Below are 18133 nucleotides of genomic sequence, written 5' to 3'. Positions count from 1 at the left end.
GTACAGGCGATTTTTCCATTTTATGCACCCCTTTTGCTGCATTAATACTAATATCAGTGGTTAGCAAAGCAAATGTAATAACTACTCTCCCCAAAGGACCTTTGATTGCAGCTTCCACTCCTCAAGCCTGCAGTCGAGCTGTTGGAAGGGAATTTTTCATATTCCTTTCTACCTCCTCACTAGCGTTTTATCGACAGAGCCCCATTTTCCCAGTAGAGAAAAACAAGGCAGAGTCAGGTTTGTACAACTGCCAATGGAGAATTGGGGGAGAGATTAATATAAGGCTGAACAGGTATAGAAAAGGAAATTTCTCTCAGATGCCCTTCTTGCCCCAAATGGTCCATCCCTGGTGGCTGCTTCTACCCCAGGATTTGGGGTAGGACTGGTTTACTAGCACCAGAGGCTCCCAAACACTGAACCTATTATGGTATGTGCCCCCATATGCATTTAAAATTTTAAAACCCAGAGCCATAAGAGAAGTGCAATGAAATCTAACACAGTACCACCCCCCATTGAAATATCAAATATCGAATTCTTTCTAAAAATAAATGTTGGTGCCCCTCCTATGTCAGTGCCCTGAGCAAAAGTGTAGGCAGTGGAATCCGTAAGTTAGCGGCAACTGATGGACACCCCATATTCATACACACTTGATGCCATGTTCTTTTGTCTCGGGGGGACCAACCCCCTCAAAACAAGCGATCCCAGACAGGAAAGCATCCCCCACTTGCCAGAGGGATCCACAGGGCAGGAACAGTAAAAGTGCTCTCAACTTTGGGGCTCCTACATTCTTGGTCCTGGAGAACAGAGCTGTGACATCACAAATCAGATCCGGAGTTATTCACGGCTGAGGTGATGCCTCCTCTAAGACAAGGGGGTCCCCAGGGGCGGAGGTCAGGCCTCCCCCTCCTGTTCAGGGCTCCTAAGGCAGACACCACTTCCCGCCTAGACTGGGCCTCCTCCCGAAGGCGGCGATGATGTGCCCGCTAAAACGTGGGGGTTTTCGGGCTGGGATACAATCTTACCCTCAGATCTGAGCTCCCAGAGGCAGGTGCACTATCTCGCCCTCAAATACCAGCTTCTGGGGGACAGGTTCGCTTTTACACACCCGATTGGGGCTTCTGGGGGCAGAGGCCTCCCTTCCCTCTCAGCTTCGGGGCTCACCAGGGCTGAGATGGCGTCTCCCCTCAGACTCGGGGCTCCCCGGGATAGGGGCAGGGTCCTGCCCTCAGAGTCGGGGCTTCCCAGACAGGAGCTGGATTTCGGCCTCCCTCCGCGTGGGGGAAGGGGCTGTGGGATCAGCCGCCTCTCCTCCGGCGGGAGGGGGGCTCCCCTGAGGCCCTGCCCCTTTCGTGACAGGCCCGAGGTGTCCGGTGACTGAGACACTCTTCGCTGGGTGCAGGGTGCGGCTCAGGGCGTGGTCACCGGGGGCTACTTAGGGCCGCCGGCGCGGGGGCTGGCGCGGACGCCGGCTGCGAGGCTGCGGCGCCGAGCGCGGGCCATGGCGTGGATGCTGGACTGCCTTTTCGCGTCGGCCTTCGAGCCCCGCCCCCGCCGTGGTGAGTGGGGCCCGCCGAGTCGGGGGGCTGGGGTCCTCGGCCGGGGGCTGCCGGCGGCTGCCGCCCCGGCCGGGCGCCCTGGGGCTTGGATCGCCGCCCCATCGCCTCCCTTCCCGAGGGCTTTTAGCTAATTGTTCCTGGCTCAAGGACTGCCCCGTCGAGGCCCCGCATAAATCACCGGCTTTGCCGGGAACAGCGAGCAATCGCGCTAATGGCTCGGCGGGACGCGGGTCGAGCGCGGGGGCGGAGTCGCTGGCTCAGCCGTCCTCGGGGACAGCTAGAGCGTCGGGGCCAGACACTTAGGACCAAGAGTCCGGAAACCTAAGGGCCATACAGGCCCCGGGATGTATGTCCCCGACCCGGCAGCTCGGGCCTGGGAACCCTGAAGATGGAGGGGGGGAGCGGGGATCCTTTTGTCTTGAAGCCTGTCCCCCATGTACCAATCTCAACTACAGAATATCGACAGGGGCCCCTTAGGATCATCAAATTCAGCTCCTTTATTTAAGAGATGGTGACCCTGAAGGCCAGAGATGGCAAAGGCCTGCCCAAGGTCACACAAGGAGTTGGCAGCCTATCTGTTTCTGCAGAGGCTCTGTCAACTGCCCACTGCCCCAAACTGCCCAATGGCAGAGGCCTGGGGTCTTTAGTCTGGGTCTTCCCATGGATACTTTGAGATCAGTGCTGTTTTCCCTATCCCTGTGGAGTTGAGGGCATAGGTGTACAAAAGATCCCAGGGCGAGTGTGCTATGTGGGTGGCCTTTCCTGGGAACTGCTTCTATAAAGTACATTTTGGAAACTCATTTATTTTCTTCCTCCTTAAGTTTCAGGAGACTTATATTTTCTGTTTGAGATTTCCCAGGACCCCCACCCACACTGTCCTTCACTCTCCCTTGGTAGGCCCCACCCCCTCTAGGCTGCCACCTGCCCCCACTGCCACCTGTTTTTCCATAGTCTCCACCTCCAAAATCTATATTGGTGAGAGTGCGTCATTGGTCACCAGCCATAGACCAAACCTGGGGTTGTCTCCTCTTTCCTCTGCCCCCTCACAGGGAGGGGAGGGGACGCAGGGAGAGGAGGGGCCTAGGCAGTTTAATTCTGCAGAAACTGTTTTTAGTCCTTGCCAGCCAGAGCACCCTGCTGAGAACCATCCCAGAACTCTGGCCTACTACTAGGGGGCTGCAGCATGCTTAGCAAGTTCAAGTGCAGTCTCTGGCAGGCCACACGTTCTCTGAGAAAGAAAGAAAGATCTGCATACACACAGAGAGTTTCATTTTTTGTTCTGTATATTTTTTTTCTAGTTTATGTGATCCCGGTATATAGAAGACAAAAATAATTATAAAGGAGTTTTATAAGATGCCTTTTAAAGCCTTTCAGCTCAAACACCCTACCCTTGAAAAGGGGATGGAATGAACCATTCCACCCCTGCCTGGCCTGAAAGCTGTGACTCCAATGAGATCAAGGATATGAAGTCTCCTTTATGAATAACCCCATTGGGAAGAGGGTCAGTATCACACAAGTAGCCCATTCCCAACTAAAGACAGTCATTTCTATTAGAATTAGGTTTTTCCTTAAGCTGAACCCAAATCTCTTTTTCTGAATCTGGTGCTGACCTTCATGATCCTTCCAAGAGGACAGTGCCAACCCTCTCCGTTCCCCACCCCCATTCACCCCTGTTTTCATCCAGGCCAAATCTCCCCAGTTCCTTTTTCTGTTTAACATGTGACAAGGCTACAAGGCTCCTACCCACATCTAGCTGCTCTTTTTTGAATGTGCTCCAAATTGTGAATGCCCAATGACCGGGCCCAAAGAGGATTTCCAGCTGTGTCCCTGTAAATATAGTCCTGGATGGTTGACTTTCCCTCTGTTGGAAGACCAGGTTCCCACTCATGGTACACAGACACGTAGCCATAAACACACACATATGTACACATTCCCACCTACAATGTCACCAGTGCACACATACTTCACATGCATCACATACTTTTCACACACAACATAACCACATCACACATGCACATGCCAGACACAAATCCCTTGTACACGCCACAGAGTTCACACAAATCGCTAATTTATATTGGAAGTACTTTCTTCACCTGAAGAAAAAAGTAAACTCAAGTTCTTTTCAAAGTCTGTATTCTATAGTTGTTTGACATATATTTGCTACTGCATTTCCAATCTGGTGAGACCTGTCCCCCTGCATATGCCAGTGGGGTATACCATTGCCTAGACCAGTTCTATTACTTGTACAGAGCAGCTGCCCAGATGTTGGGCCCCAGCCTCAGTCCTTTACATATGTGGTCCCACTTAAGTCATAGAACATCATTTTGAAATAAGTAATTGGTTTGGGGGTACAGTTTTTTGACCAGGTAAGAACTCATTCACTTCAATGTAACTCTGTGGTAACTACTGATATTCTGTAGGGCTCCAGCTGCCCTTGGTGCCTCCTCTGAAATGCCTTCCAGAAATCCTCAGGAGTCAGAGGGAGGGAGCAGCTGACTGATGATTGGGAAGACTAGGGGAAGCATTCTCAATGTTCCTTTACCCACCTAACCACCTCTTGCTTGGGACATTGTTGGTATGTCAGAGCAATCGTTTTAGGGTGGCAACAGGCAATCGATGACCATATGAAGACATCTGGGAGAAGCATCAATTAGGTATGGAAAGAATGGGGACCCAGAAAGGGCTTCTTTCCCAGGGAAAAGGACAGCACAATTGACCCACTTGAAATTCTGTCCCCAGTTCACTCCTGGCATTGGATTTAGCCTCAGACAATTGGACTTCTGTAAAGCAGCCAAAACTCTACAGCTAAAGGGACCCTAGGGCCCACTTTACATACAAATTTGATCTTTTCTTGGGGATGGGACCCAATCATTGCACTGAGACCAGGCCGGGTTGCACTGCACAGGATTACTTCCCAGAGCTGGGGCAAGTTTGATGAGACACCCTCCTTCCCTGATCATGGCATTGGACTAGCACCCCCATCCACCAATGGCAAGACTTCCTGAAGTGCCTTTGAAAATCATTTGTTTGCACCTCAAAAGACATTTCTCCAAAGGAAAAAAAAAATGTGACACTCCAGAGCTTAGGTTCCTAGGTTAGGCCACACTTTACCCATCATAGTATAAAATGCAGCATCTGTGTGATGAAAACTGGCAGAAAATGATACTCTTGCAAGTGTATCTCAGGCTCCAGCAGTAGAGCTGACATTCATCAAGCTTAAATATCAAATGACAGAAAGCATATTGGGCATTGATGGAGCAGGATATCAGGTCCCTGAGGGTGATGATGGCAACAGTGAAAGCAACGTCATTCCTTTTTTCAACTTATCAACCAAAACAGCCTAAATGTCCAACTGTAGGGGAATGATTAAATAAAATATATGACATCTCCACTTGTTAGACTAGTCTACATCCATAAAAATGCTATTTATGACAAAGATGTAGCAACATGGAAAATGGTATGATTTATGTGTCAAATATGCATTTTTTAAAAGACTGGAAGAAAATTCAGCAACAAGGTCAAGTAAGAGACCCTATTAGGTTGATAGGATAATAGTTATTTTTTCTGTTTCCCAAAATTTTTATTGAGTTTGTGCTTAAATTACTCTCATATTTTAAAGAGATTATTTTATTTTTTTGAGGAGCATAACTTCTTTATTAATTTTTTTTACTTTACAATATTGTATTGGTTTTGCCATACATCAACATGAATCCGCCACAGGTATACACGTGTTCCCCATCCTGAACCCCCCTCCCACCTCCCTCCCCATACCATCCCTCTGGGTCATCCCAGTGCACCAGCCCTGAGCATCCTGTATCATGCATCGAACCTGGACTAAAGAGATTCTTAAAATGCTAGTTGAATGCAAATAGTCCATACAATAGTCCGTATAATATAGTCCATACAATAGTCCATATAATAATTATAATTATCTAGAATCCCACTATACATAGTTTAAGGGATATTTTTCCTTCAAATTCTAGTAAATGTAATGACTAAATCAGGTCAGCCAAATGTGATCTTCCCAATGATCATGAAATGTCCGCTAATACTGGGTGGGAAAAGGCGGAATGGGCTTGAACTCCAGACCTGCTTTCACAGTCCTGCAATGAGCAAGTGTCTTAACCTCTCTTAAAATAATGTAATGATGCCTACATTTTCAAGTTATAAATAATAGTTATTATTTTTAACAACTATTTAATAGTAGTTGTATTACTGTTATTGGCGATATCATTATTAAGTGCCTTCTATGGTTCAGGTATCGAAAGATGTGTTTTATTCCTTCTCCAAATATTTGCTGTGATACTAGTCATTTTACAAATGATCCCATTTAACTTTCATAACAACTCTTTGAGGTATTATCATCTTCACTGTAAAACAAAAACTCAGAGAGGTTTAGTAACTTGCTCACTGCTACACAATAGCTGAGCAAGGACCACAACCCCTTTTGATCTGATTTCAAAGCCTGCATGAGATCAAAAGAAATAACATTTGCAAAGCTTCCATTACTATGCTGGTACAGAAGCAGACATTTACTAGGTGGTCAATACCATGATGATGTTTCCTTGCCCAGAGTCCAAAATCTGGTCTTTGATCTGCTTGATTACTTATAGATTCCTTTCTATGAAAAGGTGCACATTTCAACTGGAAAGATGCAATGCAAACACCACCTGTGTTCTTATTGCTGGGGCTCTGAGTCACTAGGAAACGATTTCTGTTTCCTTCTGGCAGTATCATTTGTTCTCACATGTATCAGCAGAAGTAGGTAGATGGCATGTTTGATGAGCCTTGGCAGCTACTGTCATGTCTCAGATACAGTTCTTGAAAAACCACACAGCTTCCTCGGGACAGGCACCTGCTACCCAGTAACTGGGAGGTCCCTGCACTCAGTGATGCTTATTAAATGGCCAGGGCCTCTCTCGAACCCCTAATCCAGCAATTCTCTGTATGGTGTAGCTGACCCCTGTTACCCCTCCCACTTTCCTCTTCAAAGCGGGGGCTATAGGACCTCCTCAGAAGCAGACAGGGATAGGAACGAGAGAAAAGCTTAAATTCCTAAATCCTCAGAGGGACTCACTAATAGATTCTCTCATATGGTGGAGTCTAGGGTCTGGGAGGGGTAGCATGCAGGATGAATACGAGAGGTAAGGAGGGAGGAATTGAAGGCATCTTCCAGAGACTGAGAGCACCTGGAGCCTGGCCGCTCAGAGCTTTTCTGCCATAAATCGCAACAGTCTGTAGCCTCTTTATTCCTCCATGGGATTATATCCACCCCCTCCCCTCAACTTCTTAACCTGTACTCCTACCTCCACCCCGACTCTGCCCAAATGCAGCTTCAGCTTGTAGTGACTTGTTTTTGTCTCTAGAGGGAGGCAATAGCATCAGAGAGGAAAGGGCACCGATTGGGGTCTTCTCTTATACTTTACCAAAGGGTAGGTTTTACTTTACTTTAACTGCGAACAGTTAGATAACAACTAATTGGAACAGTATTTTAGGTGTTGCAAAGTATATTTCAGAGAAACATCATCTCTCCCTTCATCTACTCCCCCCCCCACACCCTGCAACGTTGGTGGCTGCTAGAAAAAGGGTGGCCTTGGGCGCCTCTCCTAATTTCTAGGTTAGAGTTCAGAAAACAAAAGAAAAACCATAACGGAAGTCGTGGGGGCAGTTTAGCCAAGGAATATTCACCCTGTCTTTCTTTGGGGTACAATGGCACACATTTGACGGGTCAGGACTGGCTCTGATGTGAGGGCTGGGGAGCACCGTCCATAGCTGGGATGGGAGGAAGTCCAGATGCTGAGCAGGTAGTTGGAAACTTTCCTATATGGAATATTACATCTGAAACCTTGGTCTCATTAACACTGCCAGGAGAAACTGCAGAGTGAGAATTGGACTTAGGGGCCAATTCTTCCGGGCTGCATCAGGCTGATCACAACATCACCCTAAAAGAAGAGGGGCTATTTCAAGAGTGTCAGACACACCAGTAATGAGGAAAATTGGCAGCTTAGTCAGTCAGCTTCAGTCCCTGAACACCCGTTAGGACACTTTGGGCTATGTGGGTGGGGGGCGACTTAAGCAAGAGAGGGAATTATCCTTTTCTTGGACATTTACTAGATGTGTTAGACATCTGGCTGACACTTTCCATATTTTACCTCCTTCAGTCATCTGAGCATGTCTAAGGCAGGTGTTAACATCTCCAAACTACAGATGAGAAAACTGAGGTTCAGAGAGATGAAGTAACCCTCCCAAGATCACACAGCAAGTAAGTGATGGAGCTGGGTTAAACTCAAAGCTGTCTGAAGGTCCTTATCTTTAAGGGTTTTACTCACATTTTCTTGGGAAAACCAAGATCTTTCTCTTTGATAAAATTCCCGTTTTGGTGCCTTGCCCATATGGGTTCTTGTTTTTAGGGTGAAAACAAGCAAATTTCTGTTTACATTTGCCAGTAATGGAGGTTGTTAAAGCATTTTTTCCACCTTTACAATTCCCCGTATAATCCTCCTGTTATGAACTCCAGAGAGAGAGAGAGAGAGAGAGACTTATAGTGGGGATTTTAAGCTCCAAGGGAAGTGTGTGTGCATGTGTGCGTGTGTGTGTGTGTGTGTCTACCCCACGGTGGTGGCAATGTTGACAAGGGTCCGGGTAGCCCCTCCTAACCCACCATTTATGTGGGTTATGCAGCCTAGAAGTGGAGTTAGAGCCTTGGAACTTTCGGCTTCTTCAAAGGTGAAGTTTGTCCCCCATTTCGCAGGTAAGAGTACTGGACTGGAGTGAATCAGACAGTCTTCACGGATTCAGGTGGGACTCAGACAACAGAATTTACATAGGCGGTTCCGTGGTTGAGTGGTCTGTGTGTAGGGGTGGGAGGCAGAAGCCTCGCAGGATGGCAGTGAGGAAGTGGAAGTGGACTTGCTATATTCAGAGGAGGGTGAGGAGGTATCAGACTGGCCCCCGCAGCAGCAGGAAAGTCACCTGCCTGAGACCAGATGCTGGAAGACACCAAAGTTTGCATGAACTTCTTGGACAGACTTCAGCAAGGGGCTTCAGCTAGTCTTTGACTTCTCTAGAACCACCTTCCCCACTGCACTTAAAAACAAAAACAAAACACAACACTTTCTGGCTACGTAGTAGTTTAGGCAATGCTTTTCTTGCCCACCCAGGATGAGGTGCTGACCCAGGCCCAGCTGGCGGGGAAGCTTTATGGATGTTACAGCTGCTGCTCGTCTGCACACCAGGCTCATTTGTGCCAGTTGAAAGGGCACAATAATAACAGTGGCAATTTAAATCGTGCTTCTTGCTTTCTGCTTCCCCCCCTGAAAAGTGGCAAAGTGACTCACCACTGTTGAATTGTCCCTCTCTATCCACCCCCTGACCTCTCTGCGGCAGTCTAGGCTGGTTCCCTGGGGGGCTGAGCTGGAAATCAGTTCTTCCAGCGGCCCTTTAGCTGTGATGGAGCCAACCCCCCTCTCCCCCCAATAAATGTGTTCCAAAAAAAAATGCGATGTATTGTTTTAATTTGAAATTCTCAGATGAGGCTGCTTGGAAGGCATCAGAGCAGCAGAAACCCCACTAGGTAGGCACAGTGCTCCCCCCAAACATGAATAATACAAAAGGGGGCCCATTCAAAAATCTACTGGGGGGCTCTGCTTATTTTTCTGTGTGTAGTTTCATATGGAGATGACTGGTCTGCTTGAAATTTACTACATATCAATTTCTGGTGGTAGTGCCATAAAAATGGATCAGGAGGAGCTGTGAAATCATTCATACTCCATCCTGACCCCTCACCTCCATTCCCATCCATGCTCAATTCCCCTGACCCTATGGCTAGAAAGTGCTCCTTCTCTGCTCCTTCTTTCAGCACCAGCCTAAGGAGAGCTCCCAGAACTGGAGCCTGTGAGGTGCTTATGAGCCTAGAGTAATTAAAGATTTTGAGGTGTCAACAAAGCAGGTATGGTGGAGAAGCTATCAGCTGTCTCAGAGACAAAGAAAATAATCATGCTGTGCACTCTTGGTGCTGTCAGTAAGCTCAAAAAAAAGATTTGTTGGGAAGTGATACTGTTTCATAGAGACCTCAATGCCTAGCAGAAATGAGGGATTCTTGGTGAGGCTGCTTGGAAAAGAAGAAAGGTTTAGGGAGCTTGGCAAACCTGGATTCAAATACTATCTCTACCTCCCACTGGCTGTGTGACCCTGGAGAAGTTGCTTAACTACTCTGAGTTTGATGTGTGATGTGCAAAACAGTGATAAGTCACAGCTCTAATTACCTCATGAGGTCATTATGAAGACTCCAGACAATACACTAGCACAATGCCTGGTATACAATAAGTACTTAATAAATGGTAACATAATGATCATGATGACTATTATTATTTGTGCCATATACCAGGCATTTACTACAGGTGCTCAAAGTTTAAAAGGAGAGACAAATAATTGCAGTTATGTTTGATGGTATCATGAGAAGTATGAAGAGAGCAACTATGATGGCTCCAAGGAGAGAGCCCTCAACTGGGAGGGAGGGCTACAGAAAAGCAGAGAAAGTTTTGTGACTCCTAAGTGAGTTCTTAAAAAATAAGTAGGAGTTTGTCACGAGGCCCAGGGGGAAAGGGATTCCAGGCAACCGTATGTGCCCACACAAAGCCAAAGAACTGTGAAACAGCCAGGCCTTGAGCAAATAGCTGGGCTTTGCTGGGCAGGAACTGGGATCTCCTGGGGGATGGGGGAGGGGATCAGTGACCAAGAACCTTTCCAGTTTATTCCCACCAGCCCCTGCACAGCGCCTTAGGCGCCCTACCTGGCCAACCACAGGCGACGACCTCCTCTTCTTTCCTCTAGGCAGTCAGGTAAGCTCACACCCAGCCCCCCGGGGGCCTGGTGCGCACAGCGTGGGGGTCGTCGGACCCAGACCCGGCAATTCCGGGCACGAGGCGACTCTGCCGAAGTCGCGGGCCCCTAGCTCCTTCTTCGTCCCAGTCCTGGAGCAAAGTCCCCCTCCACCCCCAATTTAAAAAAAAAAAAAAAACACCAAGCACACAGTCACTTGGGCTCTTTAGACAACCCCATGCTCTCACACACTACACCTGTAAAACCACACGGCGACCTCCCTCCAAGACGCACACACCGGGTTTTCAGCCCTCCACCCTAGCACAGACCTTGGCTGCATGCGTCCCCACCACACACAAGAGCACATCACACTCAAACACACACACACACAGTGCACCCTGACACAAACCTTTGAATACACATGCCTTAAGTAAGCTCACATATAAAGACACCTTGCTCACGAACACACACTACACACCACAACAATCACCGCCCGTAAATCCATCTTGACCTAACACAGCTAAGGGTAAACACACACCAAACCAACATATGCACACGAGCTTCTACGGGCACACAAACATACACACACTGCATACATATATACACTACAGCACGACCACGGACCCCGGCAGAAGCATATATCGAACACACCCACATCCAGACCGCACCCACACAGTCACACTACAACCAGGCAGAAACGTACAACCTACAAACGTGCACACACGAACACTGCACAAACACACGCTCCATATCCGAGCTCAAACCAAATCCACTTCACACTCAGCACCCGAACTAAAGCATGCAGCACACATCCCACACCCAGTCACACACGGAACTCACACACAGGCGAGCCGCACTTGCGCGCGCACACACACCCGTACATGCATACATACATACACATACAGCCCGCCCCCTCCTTCCCTCCGGGCGGAAGAGAAGGGGGCGAGGATGGGAGGAGGGGAAGGAAGGAGGGGGGATGGGCGGGCGAGGCGCTGCGGGCACAGACGCTCTTTTCCCTTTGACCTGAGTGTTGTCCCCATTAACCCGCCTGTTCCCCATCCCCAAGCAAAGGGAGTGAGTGAGTTGGGTCCAGATGGGGTCCAATCGGAACCCGGGAAAACTGGAAGGCCCGGGGAATCCGCCGGCTGGCGGAGGGCACGTGAGCTCCGCGGAGACCCTGATTCTGCGTTGGTCGACCCTGCCGGAGGCTCCTCCCCGCAGCAGCCCCCCTCCCAGATCCCATCGCTACTTAGACCCCAGCTCCCTGCGACTGGGGGTGGAGGTGGGGGTGGGGATGGGGGCGAGGAAGGGGGGAGGTGCTGCTTCCTCTCCCTCCAGGGAGAGTGAGCAACTGTTGGGGGTGGAAAGCTTTATTGGTTTCAAGAAGTAAGGAGTTTGAACCTGCAGACAAGCTTTTTGCGAAATTCCTTCTAATCTAGTTTGAAGACGTCTTTTAATAGAGACCTCACTATTTTGCAAAGCCACTAATTTTCACATAAAAGGCGATGGCTATTAGGAATCACCGACACCGCGTTGGACACATAGTAGGGCGCCTTTTGTCACCAAATTTGGCAGGGCTGTCTGCAGCCCAGCACCAGCGTCGACCCCTCTTGGGCAGGCGGTGAGCTTTTTTTCTGGCACACAAGCCCTCCCAAGGACAGCCGCCTCGGCCCGGGAGCTACCGGCGGCAGGGGGCGGTAGGGTCACCGAGGGTGCTTTGCCCTTTGGGCAGCATAACCATCGCGGGAAACTCTGAGGTCCCCTCCCACTGTAGGGAACTACAAAGGTCACTCCAGAATGTTCCGCGGCCAGATAACCATCTGGCTCCTATCCTCCGCCTGCCTCCTCTCTGTAGAGATGGACCGCGGGCGTCGGCGAGGAGGAGGAAGAGGACTTCCGCCTGAGGCGCCGCATTGTGTAAAGCGCCTGGCGGTGCAAAGTGCACAAGCTTCAGAGTCTGTATAGGTTCAAACCCCCACTCTGCCACTTTGCAGTTGATTACCTGGCTTAGGCTGCAGGCTGATTGTGAAGTTTAAAGGAGGAAATACATGCAAAATGCTTATTCCAGTTAAGATCCCAAGGATGGCCATTCCCTCTCTCTCATCCTCACTAGAGATAAAGGTTTGGGAGATTAGGGAAGAAGTGGATCAGAGGCTGGAGACATGGCCACCAGGTAGTGCCTCTAAGTCAGAGGCTGGACAGGGGTTCAATTAGCATTCAAGTACTTAAGCAACGTGCTTTGTTGAAGGGAAACACCCACAGCAGTGATTTTAGTGGTGTCATACAACTAGCCACAAGACATTGCAATTCACCACCACTCTGCCCATCACCTCACCTCTCAAAGGAACTTCCTGATTCATTCCCACTCCCACCCTGAATTCTTCTCCCCCTTTCCAAGTTGCCACCTTATTTTATTTTTTTAACAGTAGTGAACACTCACTGGATGCCAAGGACAACTTCTCTTAACTTACGCCTTGCCAGTGCCTAGCACAGTGCCAGCTAGAGCATAGGCTGTATACATGTGGCAAATGAGGCCCTGGGTGGAATCCCTTGGAAACACCCAGACTTAAGGGTACAGAGGGGTTATCCTTAAGGGTCTAGAGAGAAGATTCCAATAGTAGCACCCCAGGCACTGTGGGGGATGGAGAGCAGTGGCTTTTAAATAGAGTGCTATTCCAGTCCTCCTCAAAGCCCTCCAGCCCTCAAATTCTCTGGAAGGGGGGTTGTCTCACTGTGGCTGAGGCTCCTGCAGTCCATTAAGAAGAAAGCTTCTTTCCTGGAGGTCAGAGGCCCTGGCCAGCTAAAAGGTGAGTCACTGTCTCAGAGTTGGGCAGCAGAGGTGGCGCTAAAGTGGTGATGAATTAGTCCAAGATGGAAAGGGGATGTTACCTGAGTGATGATCAGGAGGGTAAAGCAGAAAGGTGAGCCCTTGAAGCTGGGACTCAGTGGTAGAATGTCTGTACATTAAGTGTCCAAGTCCAAGTGAAGTCGCTCAGTCGTATCCAACTCTTTGGGACCCCATGGACTGTAGCCTACCAGGCTCCTCCATCCATGGGATTGTCCAGGCAAGAGTACTGGAGTGGATTGCCATTTCCTTCTCCAGAGGATCTTCCTGACCCAGGGATCAAACTTGGGTCTCCTGCATTGTAGGCAGACGCTTTACCATCTGAGCCACAAGGGAAGTCCAGCTCCTAAGCTCCACACTTCCCTCCCCCTCCCCCGAGTCAGGCAGCTTCTTAGAGGAGGAAGTGGAGTGGAAAGCATCCTTTCTGGGGGATGTTTGGGAGACCTGGTTTCCAATTCTGACTTGGCTACTTGCTGCATGACCTTGAGCAAGTCCTTTTCCTTCCTGTTCTCAATACCAGAAGGAAGTTAAGGGGGAAAGGGGCTCTGCTTGAGGCCCTGTGCCAAGTATTTTGCTGATGTTATTTCCACACACTCTTTTCTCCATAGTGCTATATGGTGAGCATTTATCCCATTTTGCAGTTGAGAAAACTGAGGCTGGGTGAAACACAATCGTCTGCTTTCTAATATATCATGCCATCTCTATGTATTTATGTTACCAAGGCAATCACGGTAACTCAAGCCAGTTATCTGTCAGCCCTCTGCCTAGATTGGCTTCTTATGCACTCAGGTTCAGATTATGTCTCCCAGCTGCCCCTGATGCCAACGTGTGTTGCTTTACAGGCAGTTGGTTACCTGGGTGGGTTTCTCTTTTCATCTCCTATGACACCCACCTACCCCCAACTCAGATCTTTCCCTGGCATATCAGCATAAGATCCCATGAGAGAAAGCAAGCATCACCTGCAAGTTGCACCCCAGTATCCGTCCCTTATCCTGAGAGTGGGGGATCTGGCTGCAGGATGCTGTAGTGAGGAAGGGGAGCAGAGCTGCCAGGGACAGAAGGAGGGGCTGCAGAAAAAGACCAAGAGGAGAAAGAGGATGCCAAGGACAAATTGGACCAGCTCCCTCCCTTTCTCCCCCTCTCCTCATCTGGTGCTCTAGAATGTATAAAGGGGCAGCACCCAGCCCATTTTCAGCAGGAGAGGGAGAGATCCTCTCCTTCCAGGGAAGGGAAAACCACCCTGAGCAGTCAAATTACACTGCTGTGTTGGGTAAGATTGATTTAATTCCTGAGGAGGAAGGGGTAAGAAAGAGGAGCAGGGGAAGAGGGCGCCTTTTTGGTATTGCTGGTGCTGAGGTGGTACTTGAAGTGAAAAGAGTGCCACCAAGGCTGATTCGAGAGCCAGAAGCTCTCTTCCTTTGCTAGGGCTTAAAAGAGACTTGCCACTGGGCTTCTGGATCTCATTTCCAATCCAAATCCAAAAGCCACAACTCCAAGCCTTTGGGGAATAAGTTCATGTCTTCCAGAGCTGCCCCAGCACCTATGGATATGTATCCTCTCTCCTCCCCTTCCTTCCTCCTCTCCTTTGCCTAGACTCTGTTCTGTCTCCTTCCCTCTTACTGGGCTCATCCAGTCTCTGGCATTCTTGATTTTCTTCTCCTCTTTCTTTTCCATCCACTCCCTCTGTCAACAACACTCTCCATCCATTTGCTTTATCCAGGAGAGGAGAAAATTCAGCTGGGAGGGGGTGTAACTGTGTATTTGAGATTCTCCCCACTTGAGATCTTGCCTTTATAATCCCATATTGCCCTTGTTGCGTCAGATGAAAATATTTAGTGCTTGTGAATAATACATTTTTGCTTGGCTGAATAGTGATTTGAATATATGTTTGTTGGACTGCAGATTAGAACAAGGCATTTTTGGAAGTAATATTAGAAGGTAAGATGGTTTGGGCAGGTGTGAATGGCCTTCTGACTGCTCCAGATGCCAAGAAGATAGAAAGACGAAGACTCTGTGTGTGTTGAGAAGGGGATTATTGAAACCATTCTCATCCAGAGAGGTGGAAGAATTCTGCTTGCTCTTGTTGTTTCTTTCTTTCTTTCTTTATTTTTTCTTGCTGTTTATTGAACTCTGAACAAAATGATCTTTTTTGTCTCTGAGTTTGGAAAAGCAGAGGCTCTGGACGAGATGGCAAACAAGGCGTCAGAAGAGTGAGGCAAGGAGGCTCTGGGGGTTGTTCCTTGTGCAGTCCTTGTGTCCAAAGGGATACCACCTGCCCTTCAGTGCCACAGAAGTCAGGGCAGAGGGGGCGTGGAAGTGATGAGGGGTAATAACGCACGTTCTGAGCTGGGTTCCAGGAATTCTGGGCCTTCCTCTTAGCTTGGCCACTAAATAGCTCAATGACCTTTGGTAAGTTTCTTAGCCGTCTGAACCTCCACTTCTGCCTCAGTGTCCCTTATAATGTGAGACAGTGTGCCACCGCCAGGGGAAGAGAAAGGGAGCCCTCAGAGAAAGGGACTCAGGCTGAATCTTGACAGGGAAATCAGCTTTGAATAAAGTGAGAGATGATTGAAGGGTATGGTGAGAAAGAGTGGGAGTAGCCCAGAGAATGTAGCAAACAGGTATGCGTAAGGCACTGAGTTGGCTGCTGCGTAGAAAATTGCTATGAATCAGCCCCTGCCCCACCGCGAGAGCTTCAGAGAGAGCGCCGGGGAATCTGAGCCATAGAGCTAAGCTCTGCGCCGAGCCTGCAGCTTGTCCCAGGACGGGTCGTAGTCGCGCCGCAGGACTGATCAGCGGGTCACGCAGCCATTTATTCCGTGGCCGGACCAGGAGAGTCGCCAAGAGGTAGTGCAGGGGCAGGGCTCCAGGGGCCTGAGTGCAGCCCACTCGAGGGGCTAAGTGGGAGGTGAGCACTCTCCAAGCGGAGCGCCGGACGTGCGGGAGGGAGAGGAAGCCTCCGGGTGCTGAGCAAGGTGCCCAGCGTTTCGCGTTCAGTGGCTCAAACGTGGAGCACGCAAGGAAGGTTGCATTTTTCAAATTCTCGGCAGCGGCAAGCAGCAAGAGTGATTTTTGCGCGCGACGGGGCTTTGTTTAACTTTGCAGGTTCTGCGCGCTCTTGAGCCACTTAGGGGCGAGACGCGCGGGGCGCAATCCCGCCTGACCGCGCGCTGCAGCGACAACCTGTAGCCCGGGACATCCCTTCGAGGGGAGGGCGCAAAGTCATGGCCGGCCGGTTCCTGTCCCTCTCCCCGTCACCCGGTCTCCACCCCACCCCACCCCCCATCCGCGGTCACCTAGCTCTGGGTCAGGGGCTGATTGCAGGACTGCGACTCCATTAGGGAGGGAAAAGGAGACCCGCTTCTATCCCCTCCCTACTCTGGGTGCAAAGAAACCTGCAGAGGGGCAGGGGTTCTCTCTCCAGCTATGGACAACGCCAGCGTGACTATCTGTCCTGGAGGCAGCTGAGTCCTGTAGAAGAATCAAGGACACGGCAGACGTGAGGACTGTGTATCCACCGTGTTCTCTGATAAGCCAGATAATAATAAATAAATGTTGGGGCTTGGGGATGCTCACAGACTTGCCCAAGGCCACTCAGCTGCTTTGGTAATTAGGCAGACCGCCTGACGGCTGGTCTAAGGGTTTTTCTCACTGCGTCATAGGCCAAGACAGTGGTCTAATTTTTAAAGGAGGATAGATACAGGCAGTTAGACAGACATAGATATTTTTTTAAAATATGATTATTTAAGTGTAGTTTTAAAATACCATTCCTGTCATGAAAACTATCAGAAAAACATCTCCCACAGCCTCAATTCCCTATGACAGCCACTCAGGATTTTGAAAAAGGAAACTGCAGAAAATTGAATGCTTCTTGGGGGAGATACAAAGGAGGGAAGCAGGTGGGGCTGGAGAACAAAGGTGGAAGAGAGAGTTCTCAGCAACTATTTGGAGCACAACTTTATTATAAAGGGTTCCTTCACAGCTCTCTCTTCCAGATGGTTTGAGGAATTGTCCCCATGTTCTTTCCTCTCTCATGTCCACTGGTGGGAGCCCCAGCTGTGGTCTAGAGGGGCAAATGTTGGATGGTTCTCTCTTTAATTCAGAATCTCATTTCCCTCCTTCCTTCTGTTGTAGCAAATACACTGGGGACGTCTATCCTGTGTGTGTGTGTGTGTGTGTGTGTGTATGCATATGTGAGAATACCTGAGGATGTGTGGCTGTTTGTGAGAGGGAATGTGTGTGTCTGAAAGGGAATATGTCTTAAAGAAGGGGGCTTGGGGCCAAGAGAGTTGAGAAGATAGGAAAAATGAATCAGAGTTTACTGAATGCACACTAACAACCTACAGCTGAAAGAGTCTGGCCACTGCTGGTGGACCTGAAGAAATGGTCAATTCTTAATACTCCTTAAAGGAATAAAGGGGAGGAAATGTATTTCAGTAGGGCGGGGAAGGATGGTGTTAGACCCAGGAGCTTTGCTTGATAGTCCTGCAGACTCTTGATGTGTATGTGACCTGCAGCTAGGCTGTAAGATCCCAAAGGCAAGAACTGAGACTTTCCAGTCCAGATGGCTCCCATCTTTCCTCCACCATCTCTAGCATGGATGGCTTACACACTGTGCTGATGGAACAAAAGGTATGGACTGAATCCCTTTTGTGAGCCACTTAACTTTTTTTCTATGTTTCAGAGCCTAGACTGATCCCTAACCCCCACAGTTAGCTACCTTGCATTTCTGATCACGCAAGACCCAGTGAAGAAACAGTTGAACTCCTCCCCTGTGAAAGTGAGCTATCTGCTGACAGGGTATGGTACCCACTTTCACCCCTCAGTGGATGGTACAAGGGCATTCTTCAGGGGGGACACTGTCTGCTTTCTCCCATATAGCAGCACTTCTGTTCAGTCTTCCTTTCAAATT

The 18133-nt window shown here is 49.2% G+C and overlaps 1 protein-coding gene across 13 annotated transcripts in view; it reads left to right on the top strand.

The window, feature by feature from the left end:
- Positions 1 to 1382: 1382 nt before the first annotated feature.
- Positions 1383 to 18133, top strand: part of ARHGAP36 (Rho GTPase activating protein 36) — a 31484-nt gene continuing 14733 nt past the window's right edge. For 2 of the 13 annotated variants that reach the window (XM_070290774.1, XM_070290766.1), the window contains exons 1-4: positions 1459 to 1556; positions 7718 to 7818; positions 8238 to 8307; positions 10306 to 10396. Coding sequence is in view for 4 of the 13 variants with exons in the window: in XM_070290771.1 (XP_070146872.1) it covers positions 1499 to 1556 (58 nt within the window). In the remaining 9 variants the exon portion in view is untranslated. Of the gene's footprint in view, positions 1557 to 7717; positions 7819 to 8237; positions 8355 to 10305; positions 10397 to 18133 lie in introns of all 13 variants that reach the window. The other 11 variants (XM_070290777.1, XM_070290768.1, XM_070290772.1 and 8 more) reach the window with 8 other exon arrangements.

Source organism: Ovis canadensis, chromosome X (assembly GCF_042477335.2).
Source record: "Ovis canadensis isolate MfBH-ARS-UI-01 breed Bighorn chromosome X, ARS-UI_OviCan_v2, whole genome shotgun sequence".
Taxonomy (NCBI): domain Eukaryota; kingdom Metazoa; phylum Chordata; class Mammalia; order Artiodactyla; family Bovidae; genus Ovis; species Ovis canadensis.
Note: the sequence above shows the minus strand (reverse complement) of the source record. Positions and strands in the feature narration are given on the sequence as shown.